General features: G+C 25.6%; 1 protein-coding gene across 1 annotated transcript; it reads right to left on the bottom strand.

The window, feature by feature from the left end:
* Window positions 1–13,333: 13,333 nt before the first annotated feature.
* LOC135930030 (uncharacterized) lies at window positions 13,334–19,286 on the bottom strand. Its single transcript, XM_065466799.1, has 7 exons — window positions 19,161–19,286; window positions 17,881–18,003; window positions 15,706–15,790; window positions 15,427–15,478; window positions 14,215–14,317; window positions 13,949–14,138; window positions 13,334–13,469 (listed from the first exon to the last, which is right to left on the bottom strand). Exons 3-7 carry the CDS (start codon window positions 15,726–15,728, stop codon window positions 13,343–13,345), a joined length of 495 nt encoding a protein of 164 aa, XP_065322871.1. The 5' UTR covers window positions 15,729–15,790; window positions 17,881–18,003; window positions 19,161–19,286; the 3' UTR covers window positions 13,334–13,342.
* Between the last annotated feature and the right edge of the window lie 3,896 nt (window positions 19,287–23,182).

The raw sequence follows: 23,182 nt of genomic DNA on the forward strand, positions 1-23,182 counted from the left end.
CGTTACACGGGACGAATACAACCATCTTACCATTGCAAACACCGGAATTGTTACTAAAATATTAATTTTTGTTAAATGTATAATTTATTAATATATATATTATCTAGTATTGCTATTATTTAAAAGGGTTCGTTTTATTGATAACCCTGGGTATTTTGGTTTAAAGTCGCAAACCCTTACTTGGAGAGCAGATAAAGATAAATATCAATCAGACTTTAGCGCATGTTGAAAAAAAACTGATAAAATCCTGAATTATAAAGATTATTCTATCTCCCTATTTCTTGTTATCGTTAAAATTATATTTAAAAAAAAATAATCAGATAATAAACATACACAACATGAATATCATATTTTTAAATATTCAAAAAATTGATAAAAATAATAATTTTTTTTCCAAAAAACATTATAAATGCAAAATCGTTTTTAAAGATGGTTAACAGCATTTTATCTAGAAAAATTACGCAGCCTGATGATTTTGCTAATAGGCGACACAAATGCTTGGGACATCTATAAATAAAATCTTGAATCTCAAATTTTTCTGGCTAAAACATTGATTCAGCCGTTTTGTAAAATACGGTCCAAATGGGAACGATTTTGCAGCGATACATTTACTTAATTATATTATTTAATTAATACGGTCTTAAAAATACACGGGGTTTCGATGTATGAGTTTCTCTATAAATAACTTGTTAAATTAGTTTTGGCAGAAAGTATTCGATACAAAAGCCATTCGCTATAATAAACATTCGCGATAAAAGTTTCGCGAAAAAAGGTATTTACGCGATATTCGCCTAAAGTGACATGGGACTCTAATGTTCCTAGCCATAAAATGGTCATAGTCTGTAAGAATTTCAATCGACGATTTAAGTTATTTAAATGATAAAGTTAACGTTCACATTTGTCGCGATCATTAAGATATCGAAAATTAGGTTTTTCAGCCTGTTGCATTAAGATAGAAAGGAATGTATTTTTTATATGATTAATTGACAGTGACAAGTATAAATTATAAGATATAACTCACGATATATTTTTATAAAATCCTAAATATAAAACAAGGATCATAATTATTACCGGATTTCTATGCATTTCATCATTTGAAAAGGAATCTCAAATCCCATGCAATCGCCATAGGATTGCCAGCTAATCCCGGTATCAACTTTTATAAAAAAAGAAAAAGAAGATATTACAATTCATGAAAACAATTAAACAATATAATAGGAAAAATTTATTTTATATATATATATATATATATATAATTTTAAATATTTCTTATCATTGCCATTAATTTATGAAATACTGTATTTTAAGTATCCCCTTTAATTATGCAATTATTTATCAGGAGAGGAGAGGAGAGGAGAGGAGAGGAGAGGAGAGGAGAGGAGAGGAGAGGAGAGGAGAGGAGAGGAGAGGAGAGGAGAGGAGAGGAGAGGAGAGGAGAGGAGAGGAGAGGAGAGGAGAGGAGAGGAGAGGAGAGGAGAGGAGAGGAGAGGAGAGGAGAGGAGAGGAGAGGAGAGGAGAGGAGAGGAGAGGAGAGGAGAGGAGAGGAGAGGAGAGGAGAGGAGAGGAGAGGAGAGGAGAGGAGAGGAGAGGAGAGGAGAGGAGAGGAGAGGAGAGGAGAGGAGAGGAGAGGAGAGGAGAGGAGAGGAGAGGAGAGGAGAGGAGAGGAGAGGAGAGGAGAGGAGAGGAGAGGAGAGGAGAGGAGAGGAGAGGAGAGGAGGAGAGAGAGGAGAGGAGAGGAGAGGAGGAGGAGAGGAGAGGAGAGGAGAGGAGAGGAGAGAAGAGAAGAGAAGAGAAGAGAAGAGAAGAGAAGAGAAGAGAAGAGAAGAGAAGAGAAGAGAAGAGAAGAGAAGAGAAGAGAAGAGAAGAGAAGAGAAGAGAAGAGAAGAGAAGAGAAGAGAAGAGAAGAGAAGAGAAGAGAAGAGAACACTTAGCATATTATAATAATATTCATTATCATTATTATGGAACAAGTTGTAAATATATCATGTGAAGTTAATTTTAAAGATGTCTTACAAAACAGGAAATTTAATTCTGGTTTCTATTTTGTTGCCTTTTGTCGATTAAATCAATAAATAAAGGAGATAATAACAATTATATTATAATAATTTTAGTCATTATATTAATAGTTTATTGTTACATTAGTTTTAAAGTTATATGTCAATTTTTAGCATATCGAATTTACATCTCTTTTAGATTCACATAGGAGATTTGTATATCATATGAATTAAAATAAATAGCCTGTCGTGGTATAAGAACCTGTCCTTAAAAGTGGAGGATTCGATGGTTTTTGTCAAAAAAATATATTAAAACTTTTAAAAGATATATCTTCCTTTATATCCATATAAAAATAAATTAAATTATTTATTTTTGTATAATAATTTATTTTTTCCTATCTTTGCATTTTTTTTTTAAAAATTAACGTTGGGTATTTAGAGTTAGACAACTTATAAAGACTAAATAAAACATTTAAAATATAAATTATAAAATTTTTTTATAATTTTTTTTTACTTGTAGATTATGTATTATGTGTATACGTATTTATACAGAGAATTATAAAAAAAATTAATAAATATTTAAACAAAGTGTTAATTTTGAGTTCAATAAATCTTTATATTCCCCCAAACCAGGACTCAGAACCTGAAACTGAACACAAATTTTGAATGATAAAGATACGTAGGTTTTTATGACGAAGCTCTTCACACAAGATTGGGGACTTCCTCTACGATTAAAATGTATATTTGATATGTAATCAGGAATTTTATTTTGGTTCTTACCATCCTGCCGAATTTTCCTCTGGTTGCACTTTTCACAGCTACATTTACTTTATTTCATTTGTCGGAAGTGTCACTCTCCTTATAATATCAGATACAAGTAGGCTTGTGTGAAGAGATTACCGTTTTAACTAAGAAAATCCCATTGTTGTACTAAGCCTCTACATTACAAGATATTCATTGGAAGCAAAATCCCCCCTCAAACACCTACCTACCCCTTTTAAGATAATGATAATTTCCTTCATACATTTTAAAATGGAATAGCTTAGCGAATGTATATTTGCAATTACTGAGCACCGTGGGGATCATATTTTAAATTATTTTCCACATTTTTTTTAAATTCTTTTTTTGAGGGAAAATTTTAAAAATATAATGTATTTGAAAACATAATAAATTTAAATCCATTAATTTCCGATTATTTTTATCCTTTTCAAATTTAAATTAAAGGGGAAAAATTAACATTTTAAAAATTATTTTTAGAAATTGATTAAATCTTAAAGGCGGTGCCCTTGTTTTCATCTTATTCCTAAACAGTCGTCTCTTTAGCCGGTTATATATCTTTCTCTAAAGAGTCAAAGAGACTATTTAGATTTATGTAACGGCTTACAAGTCTTTGTTTTATATGTATGCCAATAATATAACAAATAGTTTAATGTACAAACTTAAAACAACATCAAATTAAGGTATCCTAGGCTAAACAGAAAAAAGCTTCAAAATAAGATGGGACCAAGGTCTATTAATTTTTTATTTTTTAAATGTATATTAAAACTTGTTTGAGTAAGTCATGTTATATCTAATGTATTTATATTATATTATAATTAAATGGGCATAATATATCTCCAAGAAAGTTTTTATTTCATTTTAAAAATTTTCATAAAAATCAAACAAAAATATTCTGAGATCATTGCAAGTAAATTCTATAAATTTAGTTAAGATATTCCGAGGTAAATTGAAATTTAACGTATTATATTATATATAATCGTCAAATTATTATGCTCAAATAACATAAGTTTTTCCCAAAGAATAAATTTCAAAAAATAAATGCTAAAAAAGTGAGTATTTTTTTTAGCAAAGAAATACAAAATAAATTATTATTATAAGATTCTATGTTAGACTTATAGCGTAAAATGGAATTCCAATGCTAATTTAATCCGGGATATATTATATATTGATTAATATGTAACTTTCAAAGTAAAATGTAATAAAATTTATAAAAAAATTTTTTTAGAACCTGATTTTATAGCTGAAATATCTGAATTCGCATTTTCTAAAATACCTTGATGTTTGTCAATATGTCCGTTATTTATATTCTGAGCTTTATTAGGGAAGAGAATCGCAGTTTTTACTTGAGCTATTTTTAAAAAATTTAATTTTATTAAAATAAAAAATTATTTTTTTTATTAAAGGATTAATTACCCAACGAGAAAGAAAAAATAAGGAATATTTCGAAGATGATCATGTTCATGTTCATTGGCAAAACAAAATATATTTTATTTGAAAAAAAAACAAGTTTAAAAAGAAAATTAATATTATTAAACAAGAAATTTATTTTTTGAGAAATTAACGCATATACACTACACTTACATTTCACAAGCTAAATATCTTTAAATTTAAGTACATTAGGTCATACCCAAATTGAATAACAAACAAAATATAAAAAATTAATCTAAAAAAATTATTATTATTTCTTAAATATTATAGCTTAGTAAAACAAAAAAAAATATCCAATTATCTTCTGTACTTAAAACGAAATGTTAAGTAAAATATTAGTATTATTATATTATAGGTAATTCTAATTTTGGTTCGGCAATTTCAAAGCAAATAAAAATCATAATCTCTTAAGAGATTGCAAAGTTGATTTAGGTTATATTTATATTTTTGTAGTTTAAAAAAAACAGAATCCATTTCGTATTCTGTTATGAGAATGAACTAGAATTTATTTAGCATCTGCTTACTAATTTGATCAATATAATATGCTTAAAACTTTAAATTTATAACTTTTTTAAAGCTATTAAAACGTTTCCGCTAGAATGTTTTATTAATGCATAAGTCTTAAGAGGTTTGAGGGCATAATGTTGAAGGATAGAAAAATCTAAAATAGAATGATGCAAAAATAGTGAATGTCGAGCCTTTGATGTTTAATTTTTTTTATCTTATACTTATTAATTGTATTAATGACCAATAATTGTCAAATAACAGGAGATATTATATAATATATTTAAAAACATACTATTTAATAAAAAAAATTTAGCTAATGAAGGAATAATATTTTTATAAATCTGTTATTTCAAAATCAAAATTTTAGGATTGTAAAACATTCAAATTTAGAAGCCAATGAGTTTCTAGCTATACTCATCCGGTATCAAATGTGGATTGATTAGAAGTTGAATGAATTCAGATAAAGGAGGAGCAGGGCTTGGCAGTAAGCGAAAAAATATGAGCATGGGAGGGGGGGGGGTGGATAGGGTGGAAGATGATAAGATGATGATCATAAAATGGGAAAGGGGGTTTAAAGTGGGTGATTATGAGGGCACATGAGAGGGGAGGCATACAGGATAAAATGTCTATAGAATTCTCAAGATAATATAAAGGAGAAAATAGTAAATAAATGCGTCAGAAACCTGTCATAATCAACCAGCGAAGTAAAGTTTAGAAATTTATATATATTATATGTCGCCTCTAACATTCAGATACAACTGGGAGGGCCACGATTTTGAATGATCTTAGATTTTTTAAAAGAAACCATTTTTTTTTTTTTAAAAATGAATAATTAAAATATTTGAAGGTAATATTATATTTAATAATAAAATATATCCCACTTCAATTCATATATGATTATTCTTTATTTCATTTAAAATTTTAAATCTAATTATGAAAGACTTAATCCAGGATTTTGCTAAGAAGAGGGGGAGAAAGCACTATTAGATGAATTCTTCCCCCATAATTTTATTGGATATGTTTAGGTCCACTTTTGACCTTTTTGCCTATATTAGATTTTTATAAAAATAATTTTGGATTATAGTTGTTATCTTAAAAAAGTTATTAACTTTTTCTAATTTTTATTTCAAAATTCTTCATTATAATGATATATTTACATTTTTGGGGGAGAGGGGGTTTGAGGGGGTTGTAGGAAATTTTTATTAGATTAAAATGATATATACATAAGAATAGACAAATTTGCGATGGTTGGGGGGGGGGGTATCTTCTTTATCACGCATTGGTTCCGCGCCTGTTAAAAAGTAACAATAAATAAATATATATTTTAAATTATTCAATTATTATAATAAATATATATATATTACTTAAAATGTGCCAAGACTTTTTTCGAAAATATTTAATCTACTTTGCCTAAAATATCATTATTATCGGCTGTTAAATTAAAAATGGAGGGCTCTATTTTGCGGGATTAAGTTAATAAAATTCTAAAATGAATTGAACATTGGTATCGAACGAATGTTATGATCATTGCAAGATAATTTGTCGATTTAACGTATGGTAAAGAGTTCCATGGAAGATGTAATTTGCCTGTGTTAATTATACTGAATTGATTAGATCAGCAAGAAAGAAAGAAAGAAAGAAAGAAAGAAAGATGATGTTGTTGTTAAAGAAAGAAAGAAAGAAAGAAAGAAAGAAAGAAAGAAAGAAAGAAAGAAAGAAAGAAAGAAAGAAAGAAAGAAAGAAAGATGACAGAAAGAAAGAAAGAAAGAAAGAAAGAAAGAAAGAAAGAAAGAAAGAAAGAAAGAAAGAAAGAAAGAAAGAAAGAAAGAAAGAAAGAAAGAAAGAAAGAAAGAAAGAAAGAAAGAAAGAAAGAAAGAAAGAAAGAAAGAAAGAAAGAAAGAAAGAAAGAAAGAAAGAAAGAAAGAAAGAAAGACATAAACGTCTCTCTCAATTTATAAATTCTCAACTATCTCCTCCTTTCTAGAAGTTCCCTAATTTTCATTAGGCTCAAAAACTCCTGGATTTTTAAATTTTAATATTGGTTTGCTATAGACATGCCATTATTTCCTTTTTTTTCTTAAGAAATGTTAATTATTTAACGAATTTTTATATATGAGGTCTTACAAACCATTTGAATATTAAATAAGCTATAAAAAAAAATTGATTAAATAACTTGATACGTGATTTCAGCGCTTAAGTCTTCTAGTGCTGAAAGCAACAGACATCAAAGTGGATATTTAATATAGGGGGAAAAATAAGGAGTCCTTCATACGTTCGTAAGCCCCACTTACTTGTACAGGTAATAGTCCTAATGCTATTACTTAAACGTCTGTTCGATGATTAAAAAGTTAAGCAGAGAAACATAACTAAAAAATTTAAACAGACGATAATTAATTTTTTTTTTTAAGGATAGATAAATTAAAATGGGGCAAACATTTTTGTAATATTAGTCTAGTGGATGGATATCTATGTATATAAACATTTTTTTGTGATGGGGGGGGGGGGGCATTAATAATTTTTTTAAATATAAATAGTACCTTAAAAATTAAGTTTGATCGAATACCAATGGTTATCGTTGTTAAATAGTATGATTTAAACTAAAAATGAAAAGATTTTAATCAATAACACAGCAATATGTGCCTTACAAGTTTTCTATTATTTTTCGATTCTAAACCTTGTCTTAAATTAAAAGTCAAAGAAACCTATCATTTTTTTTAGGTATTCCATATGTATTTACACCCAAATATAAAAAAAAACGCTAATCAATAATCATTGGAATTTCCTAAGATAATATTTTCATATTTATGCATTTAATGCCCTCTTGTGGATATATATTTGTTAATTATAAAATTGAAAAATAAAATTTGATTTGTAATAAACTATTTGTAGAACACATGATTATAAAATAAAAATAAAAAGTTCACTTTATTTATATTTCACATGGTTTATATATCTTTTTTATATCAAAAAATTAGAATATAAAATCAAAAGGTTAAGTTATAAAATGAAAAGTACGTAAAAATAAAAGTATAATTGTATATAATTGCGATAGGTCAAAACACAGGGTCTTAATATCTTTTTTATCATAACTATTGATATGATTTTCAATTTTTGAATATTGATTAACATGTAATCTATAAATATAAATTTATAAATTAAATCAAAATATATTTTATAAAAATCAACTTTATTTTTAACTGCTAATCTAAAACATCAAATTATTAAGGTAGATTTTTTAAATAAGAAATTGACAAATATTTAATGAGCAGTATAAATATCTTTTTAGGTACTTTATTTTTTTTTATTTTTGTAAATTTTTTTATTATTTTGTTTTACTTATTTTATTAATATAAAATAAATAATTATTTTCCAAGTTTATTGTTCAAAATAAAATAAGAAAAAATCAAATTAAGATTAAATAAAATATAAATTTTACCATAACAAAATGTATATTTTTAATTTGGATGTTACAATTCAATTTAAAAAAATACTTTAAATTTAGAAAAAAAATGTATAAAAAGGAGGTTGAACAAGTAATGAGAAAATTAAAATAAATATTAAAATATAAAAAAGCATCATATCTGACAACCCAAGCTCAACTAATATAATGAATTGCCCAAAAATAATTAAAACTATTTTAAAAAAATTATTACAAAATAAACAAATATTGATTTTACTTTTAAATGTTTTTTTAAATTAAAGCTTGAGATTTTAGAGAAAGATATCCTATTGTTGTTAATACATAATAGGCATTTCGCCTTTAAGTTGACTTTATCATCTGTATCATCTATAAGCTTGAAATATTTTTTATATGGTGGAAATAGAAATTCGGTTTCTTCTTCTAAGATCTCTAAATCCATAATATCTAAAACTATTTTTTATTATATATCTATAAAATGAATATTAATATGACTTACAAGATTTTTCAAAAAATTTTCAAAAAAGGAAAAACTGATGTGTAATGTTTAAAATGATTAGATGAAAAATCAATATAAAACTCGGCTCAACATTTAATAATGAATAAATTTAAATAATATAATTTATATATTTAAAGGAGCGGTGGAGCGGCGCTCTTCCACTCCAACCTTGATTATGAGGGCACATGAGAGGGGAGGCATACAGGATAAAATGTCTATAGAATTCTCAAGATAATATAAAGGAGAAAATAGTAAATAAATGCGTCAGAAACCTGTCATAATCAACCAGCGAAGTAAAGTTTAGAAATTTATATATATTATATGTCGCCTCTAACATTCAGATACAACTGGGAGGGCCACGATTTTGAATGATCTTAGATTTTTTAAAAGAAACCATTTTTTTTTTTTTAAAAATGAATAATTAAAATATTTGAAGGTAATATTATATTTAATAATAAAATATATCCCACTTCAATTCATATATGATTATTCTTTATTTCATTTAAAATTTTAAATCTAATTATGAAAGACTTAATCCAGGATTTTGCTAAGAAGAGGGGGAGAAAGCACTATTAGATGACATCTTCCCCCATAATTTTATTGGAGATGTTTAGGTCCACTTTTGACCTTTTTGGCTAAATTAGATTTTTATAAAAATAATTTTGGATTATAGTATTTCAAAATTCTTCATTATAATGATATATTTACATTTTTGGGGGAGAGGGGGTTTGAGGGGGTTGTAGGAAATTTTTATTAGATTAAAATGATATATACATAAGAATAGACAAATTTGCGATAGTGGGGGGGGGGGGGGATATGTTCTTTATCACGCATTGGTTCCGCGCCTGTTAAAAAGTAACAATAAATAAATATATATTTTAAATTATTCAAAATATATATATTACTTAAAATGTGCCAAGACTTTTTTCGAAAATATTTAATCTACTTTGCCTAAAACATTATTATCGGCTAAGTTAAATTAAAATTGGATTACTCTATTTTGCGGGATTAAGTTAATAAAACTCTAAAATGATTTTTTTTTTGGTATATCGATTTCCATATAAAAATTTATTTTTTAAATAATCCTTTTGATCCATCATTGTTTTTTTAAGTTCTTTTAAGTGAAAACCTCATATTTCTTCAATATGATTTAAATTTGCACATTGGAATCGAACGAATGTTATGATCATTGTAAGATAATTTGTCGATTTAACGTATGGTAAAGAGTTCCGTGTTCCTGGAAGATGTAATTTGCCTGTGTTAATTATACTGAATTGATTAGATCAGCAAGAAAGAAAGAAAGATAGAAAGAAAGAAAGATAAGAAAGAAATGAAAGAAAGAAAGAAAGAAAGAAAGAAAGAAAGAAAGAAAGAAAGAAAGAAAGAAAGAAAGAAAGAAAGAAAGAAAGAAAGAAAGAAAGAAAGAAAGAAAGAAAGAAAGAAAGAAAGAAAGAAAGAAAGAAAGAAAGAAAGAAAGAAAGAAAGAAAGAAAGAAAGAAAGAAAGAAAGAAAGAAAGAAAGAAAGAAAGAAAGAAAGAAAGAAAGAAAGAAAGAAAGAAAGCAAGAAAGAAAGAAAGAAAGAAAGAAAGAAAGCAAGAAAGAAACGTCTCACTCAATTTATAAATTTTCAATTATATCCTCCTTTCTAGAAGTTCTCTAATTTTCATTAGGCTCAAAAACTCCTGGATTTTTAAATTTTAATATTGGTTTGCTATAGACATGCCATTATTTCCTTTTTTTTTCTTAAGAAATGTTAATTATTTAACGAATTTTTATATATAAGGTCTTACAAACCATTTGAATATTAAATAAGCTATAAAAAACAAATTGATTAAATAACTTGATACGTGATTTCAGCGCTTAAGTCTTCTAGTGCTGAAAGCAACAGACATCAAAGTGGATATTTAATATAGGGGGAAAAATGAGGAGTCCTTCATACGTTCGTAAGCCCCACTTACTTATACACGTAATAGTCCTAATGCTATTACTTAAACGTCTGTTCGATGATTAAAAAGTTGGGCAGAGAAACATAACTAAAAAATTTAAACAGACGATAATTAATTATTTTTTTTAAGGATAGATAAATTAAAATGGGGCAAACATTTTTGTAAATAAAGAGACTTTTTTTGTAAGGGGGGGGGGCATTAATAAGTATTTTTAAATTTAAATAGTACCTTAAAAATTAAGTTTGATCGAATACCAATGATTAGCGTTGTTAAATAGTACGATTTAAACTAAAAATGAAGAGATTTTATTCAATAACACAGCAATATGTGCCTTACAAGTTTTCTATTATTTTTCGATTCTAAACCTTGTCTTAAATTAAAAGTCAAAGAAACCTATCTTTTTTTTAAATTTTTAGGTATTACATATGTATTTACACCTAAATATATAAAAAAAATTCTAAACAATATCATTAGGGTTTCCTAAGATAATATTTTCATATTTATGCATTTAACGCCCTCTCGTGGATATATATTTGTTAAATTATAAAATTGAAAAATAAAATTTGAGTTGTAATAAACTATTTGTAGAAGACATGATTATAAAATAAATAAAAAATGTTCACTTTATTTATATTTCATATGGTTTATATATCTTTTTTATATCAAAAAATTAGAATATAAAATCAAAAGGTTAAGTTATAAAATGAAAAGTAAGCGTAAAAATAAAAGTATAATTGTACATAATTGCGATGGGGCAAAACCCAGGGTCTTAACTTATGAATGCGTGTTATATAAAATTTAACTATATAACACTTTTAATTATATTATTTTACCCATTAATTTTATGTAAAAATAAAAATTATAAATAATTTGATAGTAAAAAAATTGATTTATGAACAATTTTTTAATAATAAAAGTTTTTAAATTTTAATGAAGACGAACGTCAAAGTTATGAATCGGATATAATTTTTGTTATGTTAAGGACACTAACTTATGTGGGAAAATGAGAATTTTTTAAAAAAGAATTTCTAAAATAAAATTTTCTATGATTTTTATGATAACTTTTATAAATTATATTAAATTTTAAAATATTATTCCAATAATCTTTTAGCTATTGGAAATCAAGAATAAATTATTAATATAAAAATGAATGAAAGTTCAAAATTTAGAGTTTTCATAACATTCTTATTTATTCAAATCTCTTTATGATCAATTTCGAGACTAGTGTTGTTAAACGGCTCATCAAACATTCTTTTCCAGAAAAGGCCATATTTTTATTTTTGACACTTACAATTTAGGTGACTTTGACATTGAAGCATCACTTTTCCTAAAAACCTTAGGGTAAACAACTCTCTTATATCTTCGGCCACCCATAAGGAAAATCTAGGCAGATAATATCTCTTGAAGCATGTAGATCCAATTGCTTATCTATTCATTAATTTTTTATATTTATATTTACATCTTATAGGTTTTTATTTTTTTGATATTTTAATTTTTGCCATATAGTTTTTTATATATTGCTAAATTTATAAGCATATTTTTAAAATGTCTTGACTTTTCAACAGAATGAAAATAAATAAATTTTAAAAAAAATTTAGAAAAATTTAATAAAGAAAATTTTAAATATCGGAATGGAAAAGAATATCAAAAAATCAGATATTAACAAAAGTTAACCAAATAAATAAAATTCGGTGATCAAATAAATCTTAATAAGGTGTCACTTGATTAAGTGTCGAGTTATAAAGTGTCACGTGATACAGTGTCACATGATAAAGTGCCACCAAATACTTTATGAATAGAAATGATAATAATATGAGAGGAGGTAAACAACCTGGATACAACAACTCGTCGTCATTTTAATAACGATGACAATAATTTTCCACCGTATACAGACTAGAGTATAATGTGAATAGGGCGAAGATAAGAGTGAGAGGGCTTAATTGGGACTTAGAAACGAGAGATAAAATATCTCTGATTTGCGAGAAAAGCTATCGAAAGAATCTAAAAACTTAAATGGTCTACTATGTCATCTCTGAGAAAACATGAAAATTTGTAGCTGGTATATAAAGGCTAAACACAATAGTTAAGATTTAGGCGAAGGGTGGAGTGACAAATAAATCATAATATTTATTTATTAAATATAATAAAGTTTTTGATGGAAAATCGAGTCTGATCACAAATTTTACGGTTATTATAAATTTATTTGAGCGATTATCAAGGAGCTCCCTAGGCAAAGTGAGGATGGATTTTTGACACTACGGAAACCTTATTTAGAGAGAGATGAAGAGATTGGTACATTTTGGCGGATTGGTCAAAGTAGATCGAATAAAGAATTGTTGTAATTGAATAAACCCTACTCTTAATATAAGGACTGTTGGCACCATTAATTCTCAGATTTTTAAATAACTATTAATACAGCACTATGGAATAAGTAACATCAATTTAATGTCAAGACATCATCCCCATTGTCTTTTTAGTAGATATAAATATACCTAATTCACCAAATAATAAAGAGAGGTAGATGCACTATATGACCCTTTTTATAATAATTTAATTAGCATTTATAAACTAAACTAAAAAAAATAAACAATAATAATGTAAGAAATAATATATTTATATATATATTTGAATCTATGATTTTTTAAAAAAATTATTATTATGAACTATAAAATAACTTTTCCACGCTTTCGTAAAGTTAGTTATATAATTTTTATGGACTATATTCTCATAAAAAATTAATTAAGCAAATAATCTCAAAAAAAAATTTTTTTTAATAAAATGTAGATAAAAACGATAAAATAGATGTAATGTATTCTAAAATTCCTTCAAATATATTGTTCCTATGTCCTTCTTCTTTTACCAATTCCTGTTGTAACGGCGTAAATTGTTTTCCATCCCTAGTAAAAAAAATATGTATAATATAATTCTCCTGTTTTATGTATATAAATATTTATGGAAAATATAATTGTAACTGTGAACAGATATTGTATCGCGTTAAGAAAATAACTTTTATAATTATATATTATATATTTGAGGAACGTATAATATGTCTCGAAATTTTAAGGACTCAAGTTTTGCGTGTTTAGGTATGATTATTTTTAACTAGATCTGTTATTGGCCCGGGGTCTAAAGGCCCAACTTGTGTTGATTAAAAGGGGCTAAAAAATTATTTTATTTTAATATTGCAAATTAAAGATTTTTTTCTTTCGTCACAAATAATTACTGTCCAGGCATGACTTAAAATTTTGAGCGGGTTGGGAAATCAGTCTTAAAAATTTTCCTCGGGATGGGGGGGGGGGGCTATAAAGTATATGACGGGTAAAAATAGTTGGGCTTATCTAATCGAAATAAATCCCTTTAAAAGAATTACATGTACTTGGATAATATGTGTATTTCATTATTAATGCATAGGGTATCATTGGACAACTGGGTACCATTTACCACGAATTCGTTCTTTAAGTATTCAGCATATTCAGGTTCTGTCGTTTTATTTTTGCATTCCCAATATTCGGGCTTTAGGAAATATCTGCATGTTATTTTACAATGGAGTTTGCAAGAGTTTTTATCTATAAAAACAAAACAAAAAATGAAGTAAAAATTTGAGAAGTTCCAAATTTTGAAGGTTAATTTATTTTTTTTTACTTAAAATGTATCTGTATATCCTTTGCCAAATTTCAACTTTCATAAGAATATCATTGCACTTATTATTGTTAGCTTCTTTTGAAGTTATCGGTGACTTTTCTTTCTATAGATATACAATATTTTTGTGAAATTATAATCAATTATATAAAGAAATGAAAAGAAAAGAAAAGAAAAGAAAAGAAAAGAAAAGAAAAGAAAAGAAAAGAAAAGAAAAGAAAAGAAAAGAAAAGAAAAGAAAAGAAAAGAAAAGAAAAGAAAAGAAAAGAAAAGAAAAGAAAAGAAAAGAAAAGAAAAGAAAAGAAAAGAAAAGAAAAGAAAAGAAAAGAAAAGAAAAGAAAAGAAAAGAAAAGAAAAGAAAAGAAAAGAAAAGAAAAGAAAAGAAAAGAAAAGAAAAGAAAAGAAAAGAAAAGAAAAGAAAAGAAAAGAAAAGAAAAGAAAAGAAAAGAAAAGAAAAGAAAAGAAAAGAAAAGAAAAGAAAAGAAAAGAAAAGAAAAGAAAAGAAAAGAAAAGAAAAGAAAAGAAAAGAAAAGAAAAGAAAAGAAAAGAAAAGAAAAGAAAAGAAAAGAAAAGAAAAGAAAAGAAAAGAAAAGAAAAGAAAAGAAAAGAAAAGAAAAGAAAAGAAAAGAGTGATACTTTTTCTTTAACTATTTTATACTTTATAATTTATACATGTTGAAATATAAACCCAATAAACTTCTTTTTTTTATTTTTTCTCATATTGTAATTCACTAATAGACCTAGGCTAAAATAGAGCTTTCTGGCGTTAGAACCAAGCGTGTAATATTGAAAAATGGTCAACCACAAATCGAGCGTTTTTAAAATATCATAAACAAACATTTTAGATATTTTAAGACGTTTGCTAAAATTAAAAATTTTGGTCTGCTTCAGTAGTTTTGTACTAATTTGGAAAAAAATCCCCCTATTTTAAAGTAATAGGTGTATGAATATTTATATATATATTATTTTTTAAATAATTTATAACTATATATTATAGTTTTAATTTTTAGTTTTTCGTAATGACCGGCAAACGCGCAATTTATAGAAAGGCGAGAGATAGCTTTGGTAGGACCTTAAGAACCAATTATCAAGTTATAATAAACGCAGATTGTTAATTTAAATATTTTAATTATTTTTCCTAAGAAAAACCGAAAATTAAGCTCTCATTTTGGAATAAAACATAATAATTTTTCTATTATAATTAATTTTACTTACATTACACGGGACAAATATATCGCTCTTATCATTGCAATCTCCGGAATTGTTACTAAAATATTAATTTTTTAAAAAAATTATATTGTATAATTATTAATATATTATTCTAGTATATTGCTATGTTTAAAAAAAAAAATTCTATTTAATATAACAAAAATAGAGTTTTGGTGATTTAAACGTTCCCTTATTTTTACATACTATTTTTTTTCATTTATACAAGCAGATTATAATCTAAATTATTTTGTATCTTAAAATTATAAACAGGTGTTATAAATATACCGAATTTCTGAACATTTCTTCATTTGAAAAGGAATTTCAAATCCAGCGCAATTTCCCTGGGATTGCCATCTAATTCCGGTAGGTTCTTCCCCAAATTTTTACAATAAAAAAAAATATTATAATTCGTGAAAATTATTAAACTATATTTTTTTTATATATAATGGGAAGGTAAAAATTAATATATATATATATATATATATTTAAATTATAAACATTTTTTAATTCATTGGCCATTGATTATTTAAATAAGTTAATAATCTTATCTAATTTTTTTGGAATCTAATAACAGTGGGAATTTTAGAACTTACTTCCTTTTGCTCTTCATTAAATTATCTGAGATATAGTATGTAAATCGAAATATTAATACTTCGATCTGTAATTTAATTTAAAAAAGATATTCATATCTTGTGTTGACGATGCATTCATTAAAAGTGTGCGTCGAATGAAAAACAGCTGGGGACGCCATTTTGGTTGCCCATATCATTATTGAAAATTTTAAACGAGTGGTCAATTTATTCCTATGTCCTGTCGTAAATTTTATTAAAGAATTATTGCCTGAACATCGAGATAATAAGGAGAAGCAAGTTATCAATTTAATAGTCGATGGGTTACCAAAAATGGCGAGTCCAGCTGATTTGCATTCAACGACGTTTTCAAGTGCATTATTATGAATGCATCGTCATTCTAGGTATTATTGTTATAGCTTGTGTTATACGCAGGCGCGCAGGAATTCGCTATGGGTGGGAGGAGAGGGGGTGGGATGATTTTAAAAATTTAGAATTATTTCAGGAGTTATTTAAGGATATGTTATGTTTCAGTAATTGATTAGGACAAGTGACTCCAAAATATAGACAATTTCTAAAACACAAATTCAAATATATGATAAAATATTAAATTGTAAAAAAAAATCGACGTAAAAAGTAAATGTCTCGAAAAAGAACTTTGTAAAAAAAAAATATATAAATTTTTTAAGCATTAGAAATTTGATATATAAATTTAAATTAATAAAAATGTTGGAAATATAAATTAACGCGCAAAAATATTCTCAAGAATTATTTCATATATGTATATATATATATTTATAAATTTACAAAGTAGGGGAAGAAATATAATTAAGAAGCATATTATAAATACGTAATATAAAATTGATTCTTCTTTGAGATTGAGCTAATTTTTAAATGATTTCATCAGTGTTAGTGTCACCTCCTTGTGTATTAAGAAGGGCTAATACCAATTCAATCTAATTTTTAGAGGTAGCGCTTCTCCAATAATGTTATCAAAGGGCTCGATTTAAACCGATTTTGAAAAACGGCTATTCAATATTTTATTTAGAAAAAAAATTCGAATATTTCTCATAGATGTCACAAAAGTTTGGAAATCTATTAGGGAAATCGAGAATTAAGCAATATTCTTCCGGCTAAAATTTTAAGTTGATTTAATGTGAAAACTTAAAAAAAACCAACCAAAGTAGGATGTTCTAAGTTAAAAACTTAGCCTAAACTAAACAGGTTTCAAAACTAAAACGAAGCAAGACACAGGCCATAAGAATTTTTTTTTAAATACATTGTGTGTATATGAAACATTTTAGTTAAACCTATGTTATATTCGAGTATTATATACATGGGCATAATATATCTCAGTGCAGAGGTATCATTTCTAAGCCCCGGCCAGAGTTTTCCCAGTGGATCAACCAGGGTTTTATATTTTCAAGGCCCAGCCCGGAGTTTTTTAATTAATATATTCTATTTATTTTTAAGTTTTATAGCTAATAATGGCGATTTAGAATATTTTGATTTTTAATATTTATATTAATAAGGCTATAGAAATATATTTGTTTAATTAACATAAGTTTTTATTAAATCATATAAATTAAAATATTCTCGAGAACATTTGTAAAATAAATTCTATAATAAATTAAAGTTTATATTGTGCCCGGTCCATTCAAATTTAATGAATAATAATAATTTATTTATAAGATTTCCAAGTTACATTAGTATAAAATGGAATTCCATTATTTACTATTTTAATCCAAGATTACATTAATTCTTCTAGTATATAAGGTTAGTATATTTATATTATATATGAAATAATTCATATATGGCTTTTATTTAAAAAAAATTATAATATCCTTGATAATATAACGTAACAAATTTAATTTTTTTTCTTAAAAAAAACCTAATTTTGCAGCTGGAATTTTTGAATGCGAAATTTCTGAAACAAATAGATATTTGTCATTATTCAGGTTATTGTTTGCGTTCTGATGTTTTTTTTGGATCACAATCGCAGTTTTTACTTGAGCTTATTTTATTTTATTTTTAAAAAAAATTATATCAATTTTTAAGTCAAAATTCGGTTTTTAAAAAAATAAATTACATATTAGGAAAGAAAGAATTGTTAATATTTCTAAGATTATCATGTTTATGGGTGAAGAAATAATAAATTTAATTTTGAAAAAAAGTTTAAAGAAAATTAAATTATAATAATTTTATCTTAAAAAAAATTGACAAAATCTAAAATATCTATATTATAATAAGTTCAATTAGGGTACATTAGGGCAAGGTTCATACCCAATTTGAAAACAAACAAAATATAAAATTTTTAAAAAATTATTAGTTGTAAATTGTAACTCGTTATTATTTTTTTGAGAAATATAATTTCTCAGTATTATAACCTCACCTCGCAAACAAACAAAAAAAATTTAAAACGAGAATGTCAAAATAACCATTACTATTATAGGTATATTCTGATTTCGGTTCCAATTTCAAACGAATAAAAATCATAATCTCTTAAGTTTACTTCGTTATATTTCATAGTTTGAAACTCGAATCTTTACCTAAGTTCTAAGGAGAACTAACATAATTTTTCTTTCAAATGCGAAACCTAAACTTTAACCTTTATTCAATTTTTTTAAGGGATATTTTGAAATATAATAACACGTCGATAAATATTTTCGTGTGTTAAAAAAAAAAACAACCTTGAACCCGAACTACAAAAGCAAATAAATTTTTTCTTTCTTTCTTTCTTTCTTTCTTTCTTTCTTTCTTTCTTTCTTTCTTTCTTTCTTTCTTTCTTTCTTTCTTTCTTTCTTTCTTTCTTTCTTTTCTTTCTTTTTAATACTAAAATTTAAACCTGATTTTAATACAATATAAAAAAAATAATTTTTAATTTTTAAATATTCAAATAGCGTTTATAATATAGTTATTAATTTGTTTTTAGAATGATTTGATAAGTTTGTCTACAACTAAGCCAGTTTTGATTAAGAGATACAATACAATACAATGTAAATTTTAAATACTCAATGGCATTCTCTAAACCTAAAATATATAAATAAGTAGAAGAAAAAAAATATAAAATTTTATCTTGAAACTACAAAATAGTTATCATAATTAAATTTTAATGGGGAAGATTTATTGATGGAAAAAAAAATGGAATTCCTAATGATAAAATTTTAATACCTTTTTGATACGAGAATAGAGAAATTTTGTTATATTATTTGCATCTTTACAACACTTAAATAAAGTCTTAAATCATTCTTGTCAATAATTATAACAAAATTTGATATAGAAAGCTAAGAAAACTTAAAAGTTGTAACAAGAAATATAATATTTAAACTTTGCTCTAAAAAGGCTAAATAAGATGATCCTTTAATTTATGTAAGTATACCTTACTAAATAAACTAAAAATCAAACAATGATTAATAAATCTAATGAGTGAATAGCAGATAATCTAATTTTACTCATTTTATAAATGCTATCTAATTTTTGAATTGCAAAATTAAAATCACATGATATTTTATTTCTTTTATTATATTGAATACTAGACATATATCTTATTATTCATAAGGCCAAAAAAACAACATTGAAAATTAAAAAAAGCAACGAAACTCGTGGAAAACGCATTTAAAATAAGATTCCTATTTATCACGATTAAAACGTGATAATACCGTGTAGTTCTTTATCCTTTAAAAAATTGAAATTTTAAAGGGATCCCTCTAAATCCGGTGAAGATCCCGGATAGTCTAAAAATTACGACATACATATAATTAATATTTTAAAATTTATATTCAAGTTGGTGCATGCGGTAAAGCACATGCCTTTGAAACGGGAGGCTCGATTTCGACTCTCGTAAAGAGCAAAAAATTAACATTACACTGGATAGTATCCTTAAATTTAAAATACATTAGGGAGATACGAAAACGATCGTGTTATGATTATGGAGAATATATATTAGATATAATAAACGGATGAATAATATTTATAAAATTGTGATGAATGTTTAAGGTCTTCGCAATGGCTTCTAGCCTTCTTAACGACTCTTCTTCAAATTAGCATATGCATACTAGATAAAGATGTCATATTCATTCATAACTTTTCTTTTGTTAGGCAAATAAACAGGCTTGTGTATCCTCTTTTATAACATCATAATCGCTTTCTGCACTATCATGCCATTCTAGAAATACAATAAATATTATCATTTATAAAAAAATGAACTTTCCAATATCGGTGCTTCCTCCTACATTGCAGATTGTATTAAATTAATATTTTGTCTTTTCCTAAATCTCTGCAACCACCTAGAATTATAAAAATTACAAACAATATTTAGAACTACTTCATTAAATATTTTACTGTAAATTCTACCTTTTTCTAGCATGAAAAGGCCATTCAGGCTGCAATTTTGGCTCCGTATCTGTGCAAGCCAAATCAATAATGCTGACTCTAGTTGCTGGTGGTTTATTTGTAAGGCATTATGATAATTGTGATTCTATTCTATAAATTAAATATTTTAATAACAATTTTAAACATAAAATAATAATTATTGGATACGTGATAATTAAGCTCTTAGCCTCAAATAAAAACTCATCAGATTGGGTATCAAGAATTAAAGGGATTGATTTAAATTCAAAAATCATTTTTTTTTAAATATTTAATTATCTTCAATTTAAAAATCATTGCTTAGCCATTATCCGATCCTCGACAAATATTGCAGATAGAAATCCTGAAATCCCTATTTCCCAACCTCATGATTTTCCATCCTATGTTTATCATTCTTTTCAATACTATATTTTACATTTTACAATAAAAAATCTATTCAAGACCATGCAATAATAAATAAATATTATTTTATTACAGTCAAAACCGCTTAATCGCATATTGCCTACGTTAGAGAACTGCACGGGCTGTCCGTAGCCCGACCCGACCCGACCCGACCCGACCCGAAAATATATATAATAATATTAATATCTTAAATAGTTAGTATAATTTATAATATTAATTATAAAATCATATTATTTAATATTTATCACATTTTAGGATTAAAATGTCAATCATATTAACATGTCATGTCATTATTAATTATTATTTTATAAACCTAACAACCGTATACCAAACTATTTTATTACTAAATTGTGTTTCTCGTAAATTACAAGATAAGACATATTTTATGTAAGTTTTATTTATTATTTAACAAGCCTATACATTGTCTTTTTTAACATTTGTTTTAACCCTTCACTACAAAGGTAGAAAAAACTCCCTTAACTACAAAGGTGGGGTCTATTTTACCCCAAATTTTGATTAGATATATCTCAAAACATATTAAAAATTGAGATCTAAAATTTTGAGTATATATTTAAAAAATATTGGAGATAATAAATACAAAATCTTAGATTAATATTTACTTCCAAAAAAAAGTTAGACAAATTTTCCTAAAATTACTGAAATAAAATTTTCTTTTTCAGTACTTCCTTTAATTATTTTATTATCACTAAATAAAATTCAAATTTTATTAAATCAATGTTGAATAATGATAATTACATAAATTTTATAAAAAAATATCATATATCAAAAAAAATATTAATCATCAAATATGTAAAATTATTAAAAAATAATAATGTAAATATATATCTTAATATTATTATTGAATATTTTTTTCTTAAGAAACTACAGAGGTGGTAAATACCTTTTTGGACTTCTCTCTATGGGAGGCTGACAATGCGTATTCTGATGCTAGCGCCGAAGTTGACGAGCTAAAAAAATATCTAGATCCGAAATTATGTGTTGATGACGATAATATTTTAAAATGGTGGAAAACAAACCATTATGAGTTTCCAAATTTAAGTATTTTAGCTCTTAAATTCCTGGCTATCCCTGCTTCGTCGGCTAGCAGTGAAAGGGCGTTTTCAGCTGCTGGTAGGGCCTTTGAGGAGAGAAGGACTCGTTTAAAGCCAGATAAACTGGACGCCTCTTTATTTATATATCATAATTATTCACTTTGTGATAATTTTGATAATGATATTGATGAGGTCAATATATAATATAATATGTTCATTATATTTTTTATATATTTATTAACTTTTACATCATATCTATATTCGCATAAATGATGCTTATTATATAATCGTTATAATTTTTAAATTCGCTTGTATATTAATCGTTTTATAATATTTTTTACAAATTTTAAAAATGCAACTTAATATATATCTTGAATAGATTATGGCCGTCAAATAAACTTTTATTTAAGGTGGCTGAACTGAATAAATACACATAAATTTTTTTTTGGTTATTATAATATTAAAACTTAAATTGCAAAATTTTATTCGGGTCGGGCTCGGGTCGGGTCGGGTTGGATTAAAAAATGTGTGCTCGGGCTCGGGTCGGGCTCGGACAAAAAAAAATTTTAAATTCGGGCTCGGGTCGGGCTCGGGTTGCGAAAAAATTACTTTGCAGTTCTCTAGCCTACGTACAAATATTTTTAAAAGCAAAAAATAAGCACAATTTTATTAAAATCTACAATGGCATAATGATATAATTTATCATTTAAATGCAAACCGGTGGTTAATTTTGAAAATGGGAAAAATTTTAGGCTACATTTATATTTTAACAACGTTATTAACATTTTAATATAAAACGCCATCTATCGGTTTTAAATATATATTACATACTTAATAACTAATCAATTGATATATATTAGTGAAGAGTATATATTTTTAAATTTCAAGAAATCTGATTATATTACCAAAAATTATTTTTAGAAAGATAATTCAGAAATAAATTTTTTAAATAAAAATAAATATAAAATTTTAACCACTATATCTTGTAAAGAATTTTAAAAATATATATTTATGGCTTGTTTGCTGTTTAAACGTACATTTGCTTAATTGAAAATAAAGATCTGTGTAATTTTTTTCATCACAAAATATAAATTTAATGTAATACTAAATGTTTTATTACGATTTTGTAGCAAAGTTCAACCTCTCATTTTCTGCTTATGAAAAGGCCTAAATCCTAAAAACAAAACAAATATGCTGCCCTCACCAACACCGTATTCATACCAATCGCTACCAAATAGATATAAATTTTTATTTTATAGAATAATAGCAATCAAAGTATAATAAATCTTTGATTACAATTCAGGATGATATTTTTTTTATAGTAAAGATAATTAATTACATACACTTGAGCCCTTATTTCTTCCTAAAATA

This window comes from Gordionus sp. m RMFG-2023, chromosome 5 (genome assembly GCF_954871325.1).
Source record: "Gordionus sp. m RMFG-2023 chromosome 5, tfGorSpeb1-WG-v2, whole genome shotgun sequence".
Lineage (NCBI taxonomy): Eukaryota > Metazoa > Nematomorpha > Gordioida > Chordodea > Parachordodidae > Gordionus > Gordionus sp. m RMFG-2023.

What these genes read in the sequence shown, in the direction of transcription:
- LOC135930030 (XM_065466799.1), bottom strand. Translation starts at nt 15,728, where the DNA reads ATGAAGAAATGTTCAGAAATTCG. An exon ending in AAGAAATGTTCAGAAATTCG is followed by an intron (nt 15,479 to 15,705) that starts GTATATTTATAA and finishes TTAATATTTTAG; the next exon opens with TAACAATTCCGGAGATTGCA. An exon ending in GAAATACACATATTATCCAA is followed by an intron (nt 13,470 to 13,948) that starts GTACATGTAATT and finishes TTTTTTTACTAG; the next exon opens with GGATGGAAAACAATTTACGC.